The 15,360-nt window shown below is 42.6% G+C and overlaps 2 protein-coding genes across 9 annotated transcripts in view; one reads left to right on the forward strand and one right to left on the reverse strand.

Moving 5' to 3' along the window:
* The window catches only part of EIF4G2 (eukaryotic translation initiation factor 4 gamma 2), a 45,386-nt gene extending 39,730 nt beyond the window's left edge, over positions 1–5,656 (forward strand). For 7 of the 8 annotated variants that reach the window (XM_083477486.1, XM_083477483.1, XM_083477487.1 and 4 more), the window contains 7 exons: positions 1,050–1,154; positions 1,347–1,562; positions 2,425–2,683; positions 2,881–3,085; positions 4,051–4,262; positions 4,428–4,549; positions 4,842–5,656. In XM_083477486.1, the coding sequence (XP_083333612.1) occupies positions 1,050–1,154; positions 1,347–1,562; positions 2,425–2,683; positions 2,881–3,085; positions 4,051–4,262; positions 4,428–4,549; positions 4,842–4,907 (1,185 nt within the window). In that variant the 3' untranslated portion in view covers positions 4,908–5,656. Of the gene's footprint in view, positions 1–1,049; positions 1,155–1,346; positions 1,563–2,424; positions 2,684–2,880; positions 3,289–4,034; positions 4,263–4,427; positions 4,550–4,841 lie in introns of all 8 variants that reach the window. The other variant, XR_014519714.1, reaches the window with a different exon arrangement.
* Positions 5,657–6,594: 938 nt separating this feature from the next.
* The window catches only part of LOC310694744 (uncharacterized protein), a gene marked incomplete at its 5' end in the record, with an annotated part of 28,672 nt that continues 19,906 nt past the window's right edge, over positions 6,595–15,360 (reverse strand). Inside the window, 2 exons of the mRNA XM_083478153.1 lie at positions 6,595–8,058; positions 11,598–11,737. Coding sequence (XP_083334279.1) covers positions 7,961–8,058; positions 11,598–11,737 — 238 coding nt within the window. The 3' untranslated portion in view covers positions 6,595–7,960. The remainder of the gene's footprint in view (positions 8,059–11,597; positions 11,738–15,360) is intronic.

Genomic DNA, 15,360 nt, shown 5'->3' on the forward strand with positions numbered 1-15,360 from the left:
AAGTTACCCATGGATGACAGCTGTGGTTAATGTTGTAGCTGGGTGGAAAGGATGACAGCTGTGGTTAATGTTGTAGCTGGGTTGGAAAGTTAGAGAATTATGACCACTTGCCTGGAGCATGTGGAATGCTGTCTCCAGGGAGGCTTGCATGGTGCCTTCATTACATATCTTTAGGCACCAAGCAAAAACATTCCTGTTCATGCAGGCATTTGACAAACAATCTATGGCCTTTTAAGCTATGGCAGGGGGAGTATCGCTTTTCTTAACTATTGTGTGTGCTGTTTAATATAACCCACCCAGATGATGAAGATGATGGTATAGAAATTTTAATAGTAACCTGGCAGCCCACTACCTTTAATGTGGCTGTGGGGATTGAGAACACAGTATCCTGAATAAGACTCTCCATAAGAGAGTTGCAGCTTATGTCTTCAGCAAATCTGTCCTTATATTTAAAGGTTCAGAAGACCAAAAGCTTTTACAGCAGAACCCTTTTCTCCCCATGCTTGCTTGTTTGGGAGTATGTTGAAGTAAACTTGGAGACTCCTCTTGTGACCCTAAATTATGGAACTCGCTTTGCCACAGAGGTGTGCATGTTTTCCATGCTGTAAATTTCCAAGCATGTTTTAAAAACTTGAGCTGCTTCCCCCCTCCCTCCCCTACCATGGGAAGCTAGATCAGTTTGTTGTTTGCAGCTGGCCAACCCCTTAGATAATAGTTATGCTTCTGTGTTGGAACGTTTCCATACTGTTTTGCACCACCTTGGGTGCACCCTGCCCACCAAAGGTGACTTTTAAATGATTTTTTTGAACAGAACATGTGTGTGATTAGGCCTAATGGAAAAGTGGTGGCTTTCATTGTGGAATTTTGGTCCTTTGTTGTGGATACTCTAGGAAGTTTGGGCACAACACCCTGCTAGTGGGTCCATGTCCGTTTTGAGAGTTGCGTGGCCAAATAATTCAGAGTTTGAATCCAGCAACTTAAATTGTTTCTGAGTAAATAACACTTTGTCACTTGTTTAATTTTCTAATGAGGGCTTTTTACTTTTCAAGCCACCTCAGCTTGGTCTCAAGACAAATCCACCACTTATCCAGGAGAAACCTGCAAAGACAACTAAAAAGCCACCACCTTCTAAGGAAGAGTTGCTCAAAATGACAGTAAGTTTCACTAAGTATTCTTGTGCCGGCAGCTTCCTATGGCTGTTACAGAGTGGGCTTTTTGTTCTGTTTTATGGTCTAGCATGGTTTATTTGTGTTTTTAACTGTGTTATAAATCACTTTGAGACCTTTGGGTAACAAGTATAATAAATAATGCTATCATTATTAAGAGCAAGCATTTTTCTCTTTCAGGAAACTGTTGTAACTGAATATCTGAACAATGGAAATGCCAACGATGCAGTCAATGGTGTGAGAGAAATGAGGGCGCCAAAACACTTTATCCCTGAGATGCTAAGCAAAGTAATACTTCAATCATTGGATCGATCAGATGAAGATAAAGAAAAAGCAAGTGCTCTGATCAATTTACTTAAGCAGGAAGGGATAGCCACTAGTGACAACTTCATGCAGGTACTATATTTGTAATAATTTTGAGCTCTTTTGTGGTCTCATTATATATATTGTGTTTTTTAATCATTTGATTAAGCATCTTTTCCCCATTCATATAGGTGATCCGTGTCTTAAAACTGAGTGGGACCTCTTATTTCAGTGAAGGGGGATCCATGGATAGGTTGTTCTGTCCACTGCTCACTCTACTGGGCAGGCTGATGCAGATTATGATACGTCCCCCTTCATAGCGGGATGGACAGCTATGAGTACTTCCAGTCCAGATCTGCTGCTCTGTGCTCTCTCAAGGATATTCTGTTGTGGACTGCGTAATGGGCAGAGCCATAAACAAAAGTCCTTCCAGTTCCAAAAAAAAGGTGACATAAAAAGATTGGATCAGGAACAACCCTTTAACCTCAGGTCCTGGGGGAAAGTGCAGCCCTGTAGGCCTCAGCCTGGCCTTTGGGGCTCTTCTCCAGAAACACCACCTTCCCAAGTGGCCCTATTCTATACCTGGCTGAATTGTGTCCTTAAATTATCATAATAGTTCTAGATTGGCTCAATGGAGGTGTACAGAAACCTGAGTTTTGTGTAGCTATACAAAAATTACATCCATAGCCCTGCCCGCTTTTTTTTCTTTTGGCAAAATGGCATTTGGCTCCCAATGTGAATAAAGCGCCCCCCCCCCCCCCGGTTTTAAATGGCTTGGAAACTAGTAGGAAGGAAGGAACTTGGAGGTGGAAGCATGTAGCAGGCTCTGGATGCCCACTTGAATATTTGAGATCTCTAGACTTGTTCTTTGTTTACATTGTTTGGCTGCCCTAACGTGTGGACATGTAATAAAAAGATAATGAATGCAAACAAATTTTTCTTTTTTTTCTTTCAGGCATTCCTAAATGTATTGGACCAGTGTCCTAAACTGGAGGTAGACATCCCTCTGGTAAAATCCTATCTAGCACAGTTTGCAGCCCGTGCCATAATCTCAGAACTAGTGAGCATCTCAGAACTAGCTCAACCATTGGAAAGTGGCACCCATTTCCCCCTCTTCTTGCTTTGCCTTCAGCAGTTAGCTAAGCTACAGGACCGTGAATGGCTAACAGAACTCTTCCAACAGAGCAAAGTCAATATGCAGAAGATGCTGCCTGGTAAGGGAACAAAATGTTGTTTCATTTATTTTTATTTTTATAAGACTGTAACTGGGCCTAATACATAAAAAGTTGGGAAATAACACATTAAAGACTTAACTCTTCAAGTTGTGAACAAAAGCAGGGATGGCCACAACATTGGGTTAGGTGACAAGCCTGAATGTTAATTTGGATTTTTTTTAAATAATTTGTTACAGAGATTGACCAGAATAAGGATCGTATGCTGGAGATCTTGGAAGGGAAAGGACTTAGCTTCTTGTTTCCACTTCTAAAACTGGAAAAGGAGCTCTTAAAGCAAATAAAGTTGGATCCATCCCCTCAAACAATCTATAAATGGATTAAAGACAACATTTCACCGAAACTTCATGTAGATAAGGGATTTGTTAATATTTTGATGACCAGGTAAGATGCACATCTTAAAGCAGTTCTGTACCATGAATGTCCTTGCTTTAAGTAGGTGTGCTTTATAATATGTGGGGTTAATATTGGGGTTCACAAATCTCTTAAATTCATAATTTATATCAAGGAGTCCTTGTTAGTCTTTCAAGATATAGTGCATGTCTTCTTGCAGGGACAGTGGTTGTCTATAAACAGTTGAGTCAAACGTATGTGTCAGGGGTTCAGGAGCAGAGGCGAGGGAAAGGGAGGAAACAGAGAGCGAGGGGGAGGAGTCCGAAGAAAAGATGAGTGATGACGACGACCCGAGATCTCCGAGTCTTTCCAGTGAATCAGAAGATTCACAGAAAGGAGCGCCAGTGGCCAGAGCAAGGGGGGAGCCTAGGGGGACACCCCAGGAAGAAGGGTCCAGAGGGCAGCAGTTGGAAATCGGGGCCAGCGTCCCCAACAGAGCGCAGTGGAGAGGAAGGGCACCAAGTATTGAGCTCTGGCAGCAGGGGGGGAGGGCATGAGTCAGGAGTGGCCACACCTCCATCGGGGAGCGAAGAAACGGTCAAGCGGAAAGTGGAAGGTTGGGCGCGCGCGCCAAGTTCAAATGCACAGGAAGGCGGCGCAGTAAGCAGCCCGGAAAGGGAGCCAGGTCCTAAAGCCTGACGCAAGGAGACAGAAGGGTCCGGGGGGTCAGCGTCAGAAGAGTCCAGGAAGGAAGAGACCACGGGGGGCAGAGGGACCCAGAGAAGAACGGTCAGGCGGAAAAGGTGGAGTAAGGCTAGGGTATTAAGTTGGTGTACAGGGGGTGGAGACTCAGACGGAGCTTCGCCGGTCTAGTTTATAAGACGTAGAGCTGCACGCGGCAGCTTGAGAATGGAAACTGTAACTCAATAAAGACTTTTATAAAGTGAACGCTGGCTAGCGTGATCCTGTGTGAGCTAGGATCTGGGAGCAGCTCTGACAGTATGCTATTGTTTCAGTTTCTTGCAGTATATTTCTAGTGAAGTAAACCCACCTAATGATGAACCAGATTCTTCATCTGCTCCTTCTAAAGAGCAGTTGGAGCAAGAAAAACAGCTGCTTCTTTCCTTTAAGCCGGTAATGCAGAAGTTCCTTCATGACCATGTTGATCTACAAGTGAGTGCCCTGTATGCGCTCCAAGTGCACTGCTACAACAACAATTTTCCAAAAGGTATGGATTCAATCTTCTGTTTCTCCATGCAGGAGAAAGCCCTTGAGCCTCATCTTGTTATGTGAGGGTTTGGGGAGAATTCTAGCAAACATATGCACTGCAATCTGCACTATTAGTGTTTAAAAAAACCCAGAAAAAAAATTGTTGTGCTTGGTTTGTTTTTAGGCATGTTATTGCGATTCTTTGTTCATTTCTATGATATGGAAATCATTGAAGAAGAAGCTTTTCTGGCATGGAAAGAAGACATTACTCAAGAGTTTCCAGGGAAGGGCAAAGCTTTGTTCCAGGTAAACCATCTCTTTGTAATCTCTTAATTTGCTGCTACAATAAGTTCTATAGATAGAATTTATTTAAAGTATTTGAACCCTGTAAAGCTGGCAAACGAGGGCATTGGAATCTGCCTTGCCAACAAATTCAAAATTTTGATTTATATAAAGCTAAAAGGGTAAAATGATTAAATTTACTTTTCTTTGATTTGTAGTATGTGGTGATTTAATAACGTGCAGGGCCAGTCTCCATGAATATGTGATAAACCATTTGTCATTCTTGACTGTTAATGTTATAATGGCTTAATTACAGGTAAACCAGTGGCTGACCTGGCTGGAAACTGCTGAGGAAGAAGAATCTGAGGAAGAAGCTGACTAAACCAGCCAAAGCCTTAAATTGTGCAAACATACTGTTGCTATGATGTAACTGCATTTGACCTAACCACTGCGAAAACTCATTCCGCTGTAATGTTTTCACAATATTTAAAGCAGCAGTAGGTCAATAGGACTTGCTTCTGCATAAGGGTTTTTGTAGTACGTCTTAATCATAGTCTACCATAAAAATATTTTAGAGTATATTTAATGTTTAGATAACAGTGTATTAGCAGCATGCAATAATTACATCATAAGTTCAGAAGCAGTCTGTGTAAGGATCTTCTTTGATGCCAGTTACCATAGGCTGTTCGTTAGAAATCTGAATAGCAACACTGAATACTGTAGAAATGCACTTTGCTCAGTGTAATACTTGAGTTGTTGCAATATTTGATTATCCATTTGGTTGTTACAGAGAATCCTTAACTGTAATCGATGGTGGTTGCCGTAATAGTATATTGCCTGTATTTCTACCTCTAGTAATGGGCTTTATGTGCTAGATTTTAATATCTTTGAGCCTGGGCAAGTGCACAAGTCTTTTTAAAAAGAAACATGGTTTACTTGCACAAAATTGATCATTTTGAAGAGGTGGATAAATGCCCTTGGAAGTGGTCTTTGTGGGTGTGAAATAAAATGGTGAGAAACTGAATTGGTCCCTATTATAGTATTGAAATTAAGTCTACTTAATTTATCAAGACATGTTCATGCCCTGATTTTATATACTTGTATCTATCAATAAACATTGTGATACTTGAATATCTGTTGAAATGGCTGCTCTTTAAAATTTGTTTGCCAAAGAAAATAGATATTGAAGCTGGAATTACTTGACAGGCTTTCTGAGTGGTCCCCATCTTTGTATAATCTGAATGAAGACAAACATGCTTTGGGGGTGCACTAGCATGCCATAATGCATGCTTTAGAATAATCTATAGGGCTGGAGTGCAAGTGGCATGTATTAAGCTCTTGATGAGTCTTAGCAGCTTCTAGAACGTTGGCCAAAAATTAGTTTGAGGGACCGGCAGGGATTAAGCTTGCAGTTACATCCTTAGAATTCCCCGATCATTGCCTCGTGATGATACCACAGGTTGTAGCAACAGCCACTACCTTAAATGGCTTACTGTAAAAAAGCATTTGATTTATCCTGCATGTGATTTATCCTGCATGTAACTCCCAATATATTAGCTTCTGGGGGACAAATGTGAAAATAATCATGGCGCTGCTCAAAGCCATCTGGTTAACTTAATGGAAACAATTCTGGAAGACAAAAAAATTGTCTGATCCAGCAACAGCTTCTTATTTCACAAAAATAAAAAGCAACTGCAAATAATCACCAGGAGTCTAAAACATGCTAATAATACTGTGTAGCAAACTAAATTGTGCCTGCATAGTTTTCCTAAATCTATTCAAAGGTTGGCTTTTTCATCCTTTTAAAGCAAGAGACATTTTTATGTCCTGTTATGGCCAATGGATGCTCTTGTTCAACCATCTAAACCCCAGACAGGCAGAAGACCCTCTGAGGTGGACCTCGGTGTCTGGGCTGAATGATGGGGATGGAGATGCTCCTTCAGGTATACTGGGCCGAGGCCATTTAGGGCTTTAAAGGTCACCAATGCTTTGAGTTGTGCTCGGAAGCTTACTGGCCAGTGAAGATCATTTAGGACCAGTGTCACCAGTCTAGCTGTCACATTTTGGATTAGTTGTAGTTTCGGAGTCACCTTCGAAGGAGCATATTGTAGTAGTCCCAAGTTGGAGATAACCAGAGCATGAGCCACTCTGGGAAAATGGTGCGCAAGCAGGTAGGGTTCTGCTGGCACACCAGACGGAGCTGGTAGACAGCTGCCCTGGACCCAGAAGTGACCTGTGCCTCCATGGACAGCTGTGAGTCCAAAATGACTCCCAGGCTGCACACCTGGTCCTTCAGGGGCACAGTTATCCCATTCAATGCTGGTGGGGAGAAAACAACTTTGCTACTGATTGCTCCGGGCAAAAGTCTCCCGCTTGTGTTTCTAATAAATGTGTATCCACAATCCTCTTAAAATTGGTCCCCTATAGGGCAGCAGAAGCTGGCCAATATATTAGCGATGCACTGCTTTAGTATGTATCTGTTTTTGTTCATATTTTAAAACATAGGTTTTTGTAACAATCATTAGCTATGTGTTTATTTTTGTTCACGCAAGCTTCTGGTGGGCATGGAGTTTCCTACTAGAGCCCACCAGGGCATCACCAGGTCAATTTGCTTCTGTAGGAGAAGCTACCTTCCACCTTGTAGATCACAGTGGAAGCAGCTGGCAACCGCAAAATCTGATGGGGATCTATGACACATAACTAGGGCTACTCTGCATTATCCATAGATCTCTACATTTGCAATCAACTGTCGGCAAAAATAAAAACTAGAATGACGTAAAAAGACTGTGCATGCAGAACTGCACCCATGACACCCTCTTGTTCCACTTTCATGGCAACAGAAGCTGTAAGAACCTATCACCCACCAACATATGGTAACCTTTGTGGAATGGTGCCCAGTACCTAGGATGGAAGCAATTCCCTTTAAAAGCCTATGAACAGAAATTTAGGGTTCATTCTGTTTTCAGCAGAGGTTCCTAGAGGGCACTGGGCACCTTTGGAGTAGGGCAGAGTAGTACCTCTGCAGGGAGGGTAAGATTCTATACCCATAACCTCCGTACTTTCCTACCCAATGCTGCAGGGTGCTGCTTGGAAAAGGTATTCACAGGCACCCAAGAATTGGTTTTAAAAAACTCGGGATGAGAAAATTACCTTTAAAGCTTTGATCATTGTCAGTCTCAGATCAATAGTGACACATTAGTCTTTGCTGGAAAACCTCTCTAGCAAAGCTAAGTTCTACCAAATGGCAGCAGCATTGATAATGTTTCATCAGCAAGCTCAGGATACTTAGTGGTAATATAAGGCCAAAATTCAGTTGACAGCACTTCCAAATTTAATTATCTCTGTGGGTCCTAATGCACAACAATGCAGTTGTTTTTTTACAGAAAAAGAAACTGTGACAATAATTGCAAATGGGTTTCACACACACACCAACCTCTATTCAGCAGAAATATGGGGGACAAATTTTCCATGTAGTGAATCCATGTGACTGATGATGATTTGCTTAATGTTACTTTTAATCTCATCTGCTTTATCTTCAAGTGAAACAAGAAATTTCGTCAAGCATAGAAACTTACCCATTGTGACCTGCCAAACTCAAAACTATTTTTCTCATGAAAGCTTAGACTTTGCCTACATGTGTAAATATGTTTTTATCTCTATCTTGTACATTTAAATTCAACTTATTCTGATTACCAAACATGCCAGTGAGGTATGCTATCCATCTGAATTGGCCAAATTATTTGCAAGTCCAGACCTTTTGTTTGAAAGAAATCCATTTACCTCTTGTCTTAACTCAGGCTCCCTGTAGCATATAACCCCTTAAACACCAACAAACATCTGTGTGACGTAATAGGTGTAGATATTCATAACTCATCTCCTAGCGTAAGATTTCTAACGTGTTGAAATCTGACTTTGATAAAGGCAACAATTTTCACTGAATTGCTAGTACTTCATGAAGCATTAACCTAGCTCTTTTGCTGCCAATGAATGGTTCATGTTGTAGGAAGCAGTGATAAGCTACATTTTTAACTTGCTGTACTGAGCAATTGTTTATATTGCCACTGCTTAAGAGTACTGAAAAGTATTTGGAGCCATGAATCTGAGACTAGATTTTATTGTGTGCACTTTGCTCCAGACATAGTGTTTGTGCATAGGTTGTCTTTCTTGCTTGAGAACCGCTACTTACGCTTCAAATCAAATTGGCACCTTTTTGGGTTACTGCTTCCCATAGCCACCTTTCTTAATAGGTATGTGAAGCCTTCATGTCCATTTCTTCCAGAGGAGGTTGCTGCCCTATCTTAACTAATTCAGGTACTTTTTCATGTAACTGAAGACAGAATACCTTTAGCATTTCTGTAGCATTTCCACTCTACTGTGAAAACTCAAGCACTGACTTGAAATTTGATCTTTAAAAAACAATATCCCTAGGGGATATGTTAAATCTAACCGTTTATCTCCCTGATTTCCATCATAGCCATTGTACAGAGAGAGGAGGTTTAATTCTTCCTACCCCAGCTACAAACCTAATTGGGGCGCGGCAGGGCACGAAATTCTCCTGTAATTACCAAAAGGAGAAAAGCTTCCCTGGGAGCCAATTGGAGCTTCCATCTCAATTACCAACTGGAGTTGGGTGGTGCTCTCTGTCAAGGATTTGTCCAAGAGACAAACGTTGCACAGGGATGAGTGGCTGGCAACTTACACTATGCCGTCTTTCAGGTCAGGATATTCCCCATCTTGCCTGCTGACAAATGCAGACTGCTACATAGAAGGGGAAGAAATGGAGGCAGTGAGAGATTTTACTTTCTTGGGCTCCATGATCACTGCAGATGGTGACAGCAGCCACAAAATTAAAAGATGCCTGCTTCTTGGGAGAAAAGCAATGACAAACGTAGACAAAAGTAGAGACATCACCTTGCCAACAAAGATCTGTATAGTTAAAGCTATGGTTTTCCCAGTAGTGATGTATGGAAGTGAGAGCTGGACCATAAAGAAGGCTGATCGCCGAAGAATTTATGCTTTTGAATTATGGTGCTGGAGGAGACTCTTGAGAGTCCCATGGACTGCAAGAAGATCAAACCTCTCCATTCTTAAGGAAATCAGCCCTGAGTGCTCACTGGAAGGACAGATCGTGAAGCTGAGGCTCCAATACTTTGGCCACCTCATGAGAAGAGAAGATTCCCTGGAAAAGACCCTGATGTTGGGAAAGATGGAGGGCACAAGGAGAAGGGGACGACAGAGGATGAGATGGTTGGATAGTGTTCTCGAAGCTACCAGCATGAGTTTGACCAAACTGCGGGAGGCAGTGGAAGACAGAAGTGCCTGGTGTGCTCTGGTCCATGGGGTCACGAAGAGTCGGACATGACTAAACGACTAAAAAACACATGGGACGTTTGTTTATATTTATTAACTTCCAGTATGCAGAAGCCACATTTCCCCATAGGTGGTTACAAAGCAGCTTACAGAACTATCAATAAAACATTGCTATAAAATAACACAGAGTTTGAAGCAAAATGAAAAGCAGTAACAGGTAAAAAGCACAAGTTCCATAAACAGGCATAATACAACCTACTTAAAATGCCTGCTAGAATAAAAAGGTAAAGGGACCCCTGACCATTAGGTCTAGTCGTGGCCGACTCTGGGGTTGTGGCGCTCATCTCGCTTTATTGGCCGAGGGAGCTGGCGTACAGCTTCCGGGTCATGTGGCCAGCATGACTAAGACGCTTCTGGCGAACCAGAGCAGCGCATGGAAACGCTGTTTACCTTCCCGCAGGAGCAGTACCTATTTATCTACTTGCACTTTGACATGCTTTTGAACTGCTAGGGTGGCAGGAGCAGGGACCGAGCAACGGGAGCTCACCCCGTCGTGGGGATTCGAACCACCGACCTTCTGATCGGCAAGTCCTAGGCTCTGTGGTTTAACCCACAGCGCCACCCGCGTCCCTTCGCCTGCTAGAATAGGAAGGTATTTATCCAGCGCCTGCAATTCAACAGGGAGGGGCCCCATCAGATCTCACCTGGAAAGGAGTAGAAGAAAAGGATCCCTTTCCCACACAATAGTATTAGCTTTAGCAAGCCTTGTGCTGGGACTTGGTAACAATTGTGTTGGGCTCCCCCACCCCCTTTGGGCCAAGTCACAGTGCTGTCAGGTACGGTAACTTGTTTTTCTTTGCTATCTGAAATCAAACCATATTGGCAAAGGTGCAGTGCTTCGCAAGCACTCATGATCAGATGACCCATTTGCTTACTTTTAATAATGGACAGAATAGTTCTATGAACTGGCCCTTATTTCTCAACAGATAGATGTGTGTAAGTGGCCCATTATGGGACATGCATACTGCTGCACCAATCCAAAGCCACAAACTGCTGTTGGATGCACTTTGTTCATGTTTTACAGATGCAGACACAACTGTTTGGGGTTGAAGAACCATCAATCTTGCTGAATTGAAAAAATCTTGCATTCTCTTTTGCAAATGTACATTCACTTTCATTTAGTGGTACACTTTGAAGTGCAGGAGTTCATTATGACAGGTCCCACAGCATCCACCTTGAGGAGTGAAAAAATGCAGGCACTTCCACACACACACAAACACAAACCAAAGAACAACAGTACATTTAACAGCCAATTGGTTATAATCAGCATGCCTACAATCCTGGGAATAATATCCATTGCTTGTAGTAGTGCTGCATAGATTCAATTTTGCATGCACATTGCATCTTAACAAAATATGTTCAGGCAACTGGAATGTAACCTTTAATTAGATGTGCAAGGCAAGTGTTTTAATTTAGAATGCTGGTAAGTAGGAAACCTATTTTTAAAAAAAGAAAGATTTGCCGAACCTCTGCTGGATTAAGTTTCTCATTCTCTGGCTTCATCTATGACAAACTGTCACAAACAAAAGTCTCATCATCACCTCATTCACTTGCCAGTACAAGGAAGGTCTTCAATTAACCTTGCAGTCCAGCAAAAACATGTGGCTCCTACTCAAGGTCCCGGAGCTGCCTACCCACCCCACCCCCACCCCCCATCATTGGTTATATTTTTAATTCTTCTCCAATCACTCTTCAGTATTACCATCAACTGGAAACCAGAAATATTCAATGATTTTCCTGCCTCTTCTAGCAGGTGTTCTCTCCTGCAGTTCAGCAGGACAAAGTCCACACATCTGAGGATGTCCAGGGTTTGAACTGGGTGCAACAACTCTGTGCAAAATCCTGCAGAGAAATAAAAACTCAACATAATAGTTAATGCAAAAACTCAGTATGTCTATAGTTTCTCTACTGCATGTTATTTTCCCATTTCATTGCTATGTATTTCTTTATGCCTCCTTTTGGTACATGTACACTTTAGGTTTTGCCATACGTCTAGAATTTCCCGGACATATATGGAATACTGCAGTTGGAAGCAGTGTCCAGGCAGAAATTGCTGAAACGTCCAGGGAAATCCAGATGTATGGCAATCTGTGTCAGCAGTGTCGTTATTTTGGCGATTTTACTTAAAAATAGCTCCAATTTTAAAGATTATTATTACCGGTATTATTTTGCAAAATTGCCACAAAAGCTCAACAACCTTTCTGTCTGGATTTCTGTCTGAAATATGGCAACCCTGATGTACAGTATATACAAGCAATGATTAGTATGGGAGAAATGAGGGTCAAGAGAAAAAAGGACAAGTAGAGTGTTTGCAATACTAGGCTGGATCAGTCTGTACAAACAGATTTGCTCCCTGTACAAGTGAGCAATTACTAGGCTCCCTAGTTTACTCATTGAAAGCAGCAAACAAAAGGAAATGCTTCTTACGATCATCAGAACAAACATTATGGGAAAGTGTGTATCTCTTTAACAAGATGCTGACTTCCCCCTTGACCAGAAGTCAAACTCAGAAGTGCAGCCCTAATCTAGGGGTTCGCAACATAGTGCCCATGGGCACTAGTGTGCCTACCAGTACTTCCTATGGCACCTACAAAAGGTCTCACTAAATATCCCCTAAAAATCCACAAAGCATGAGAGAGCTCTTCCTGCTCTCTTCTTTGCAGTGCCTCAGTCTCTCCTACACCAAACACCCACAGTTCATCATATGCCAGGAGAGGAGAGAGGAGTGGAGATGCAAAGAACTACTCTCTATGAACAAGTGCAGCAGTGCTTTATGTAGGTGTCCCGCCGGCACGCCCCCACCGCCAATTGATAGGGGATGTGCTTGACCACATCATTCTGTGGCCCTGCCTCTTTTTCTACTCTTTTGGCTACGTTATGTCACACCCTATGGCAGCCATTTTGTGTTAATCAGCACACACACACCCCCACAGCAGCCATTTTGTGACCTGGGTATGGCATATTCTCAAAATTCCAAATAGCCCCAAAAGTTTGGCAACCCTGCTCTGATTGAGCAGTAGGACTACTGGGACTAGAGACAGACCCAGTGTTCCCAGTGGTCTAGATCCAATTGTGCATTGGTTCTTTTTCAGGTAACTTACTTTTCCTTAAATAATAACAAGTGTGGGGAAGCCACACTTTCTAAAAAGGCAGTGCCCAGGGAGAGGAGACTTATCTCTGCACTCCCCTCCACAATGAGTGAAAAAAGGATCCTTTGGATCCTCTGCTCTGGTTTATGCAGGGTTAAAAGTGAGCATATTCACTTATTTCTGGAGAACAATTCCCCCCCCCCCCTTTAAAAAAAAAACTGACTGCATTGTATTACAGCTGGTGGGAGAACTGCCTAACATGATCAAAGTGACCTCAGCTTGTTGTCTGTGCTGTCTTCTACAAAGTTAATGCAAAAAGACGGGTGGCAAACCCAAACTAGAGACAGCCTAGTTGTAATACTTTTTCCACCCAACATTATTTTTATGAAGCTGGGAGTATGTTCTGTGCCTTTAATTTTAAAAAATCTGCATAGCTGAGATTAAAGATAAATTTTGTTTTTATTCAGTTTACCAAGCGACTATGATAACAAAACTACATTTGGGATAAATTAAGTAAGTGGAGGGGGGTAGAGCAAAGAAAAAAATAGTCACATTTTTTTACTATGTTTAGCCCTTTTTATGTTGGAAGAAAGCAAAGCCATATACAGTATAAACCTTAATTGGTTCTCCAGGGTACCCGATAAGTTTCCCACTTATCATACAAAGGGGTAAGTTGATGCAGTTAAAATTGTTCATTTGACAGCTGATGTTTAGATCAGCCTTCCTCATCCTGGTGCCCTCCAGATATTTTGGAGGGCAGCTGTCATTATCCCTGACCACTGGCTCTGCTGGCCAGGGCTGATGGGAGTTTGGACCCCAAAACATCTGGAGAGTATCAGGTTGGGCAAAGCTAGCTCAGGTTAATAAAGCACTGTTGATTTACATAGGCTTGCCATACATCAGGAAAATTCCTGACATGTCCTGGTTTTCAGGTGTAAAAATGGCGTCGGGAAAATTTTGCCAAACCAGCAAAATGTCAGGGGAAACCCGAATGTATGGCAATGTGATGGGAAAAGCAGCTTTTTGAAATATGACAGCCCTAATTTACAAAGGCTTTACAGAACAAGAAATAATACATGTTTCTTTGCTGAGGAACGCAATATTTAGGCAAGGAGCAGCAAAAGACAGAGAAAGACGAGCAGAAAGAGCAGCAAGTGATAAGTGCGGAGAATTTAGAAGCTACATGAATTTAGGGCTTATCTCAATGAGGACTAAAAGGTGGAGCAAAGGCTCCGCAGCTTGTGTGGTTTTGAGGAAAGATCTGAAGGAAGGAAGGAAGAGGAGTGCCACCACACAGGTTTCCTGGGAGGGATTTTCAAGCAAAAGGGGTGATGGAAGGATGTAGTTCCTGGGCTAAAGTGAGTCCCTATAAGGAAGCCACATTGGAGGTGTTATGTACTGAAGTTCTCACCCTGGGCCAGCAGGGGGATACTGTAGATAGTTATGCAAATGAAGGATCGAAAGTGACGTTCAGTGATTGGATAGTTTGTATGCAAATGAAGGATCGAAAGTGATTGGGTAGTTTTAGAAAATGGCAACAGTTACATTGTTCTGGAGGCTGACTGAGCTCCTCAGTTAGTTCTGTTCCAGCTTACAAATAAAGAGCTGCTTTGGAAGAATCGCTGTGTCATCTGATATGTTCACCCACAACTTAACAGGAGGAGCTCTGTTGGGTTAGATCAAAAGGTCCACCTTGTCCTGTTTCTCACAGCGGCCAACTAAAAATGCCTCTAGGAAACCCCCAAGCAGGACATTAGAGGCAAAATCCCTCTGCTGTTGTAGCTCCCCAGTAACGGTTACTCAGCAGCCTACTGCCTCTGAAAGTGAATGTTCCATTTCTCCTCCATGACTCGTAGCCATTGGCAGGCTGATCTCCCATGAATTTGCCTCATGCCTTTCTAAAGTCATAAACATAAGTCAGTGACCATCAAGACTAGCTTTAGATGTTTATCTTGTGACATTGTTCTATACATATGCGCTGTGTGAAAATGTGTTTCCTTTCCTCTGTCCTGAATTTTCCAACATTCAGCTTCATTGAATTGCCCTAAGTTCCGGTATTATGAGATGGGGGGGAGGGGCACAACAATTTTCTCTGCACCAGGAATATTTTTTTAAAATGCTTTTATTTACCAGTACCCCTCACTGAGTCGGGACGCGGGTGGCGCTGTGGGTAAAACCTCAGTGCCTAGGACTTGCCGATCGTATGGTCGGCGGTTCAAACCCCCGCGGCGGGGTGAGCTCCCGTCTTTCGGTCCCAGCTCCTGCCCACCTAGCAGATCAAAAGCACCCCTAAGTGCAAGTAGATAAATAGGTACCGTGTTACAGCGGGAAGGTAAACGGCGTTTCCGTGTGCTGCGCTGGTGCTGGCTCACTAGA

This window comes from Podarcis liolepis, assembly GCF_965112155.1.
Source record: "Podarcis liolepis genome assembly, chromosome: 1".
Classification (NCBI taxonomy): domain Eukaryota; kingdom Metazoa; phylum Chordata; class Lepidosauria; order Squamata; family Lacertidae; genus Podarcis; species Podarcis liolepis.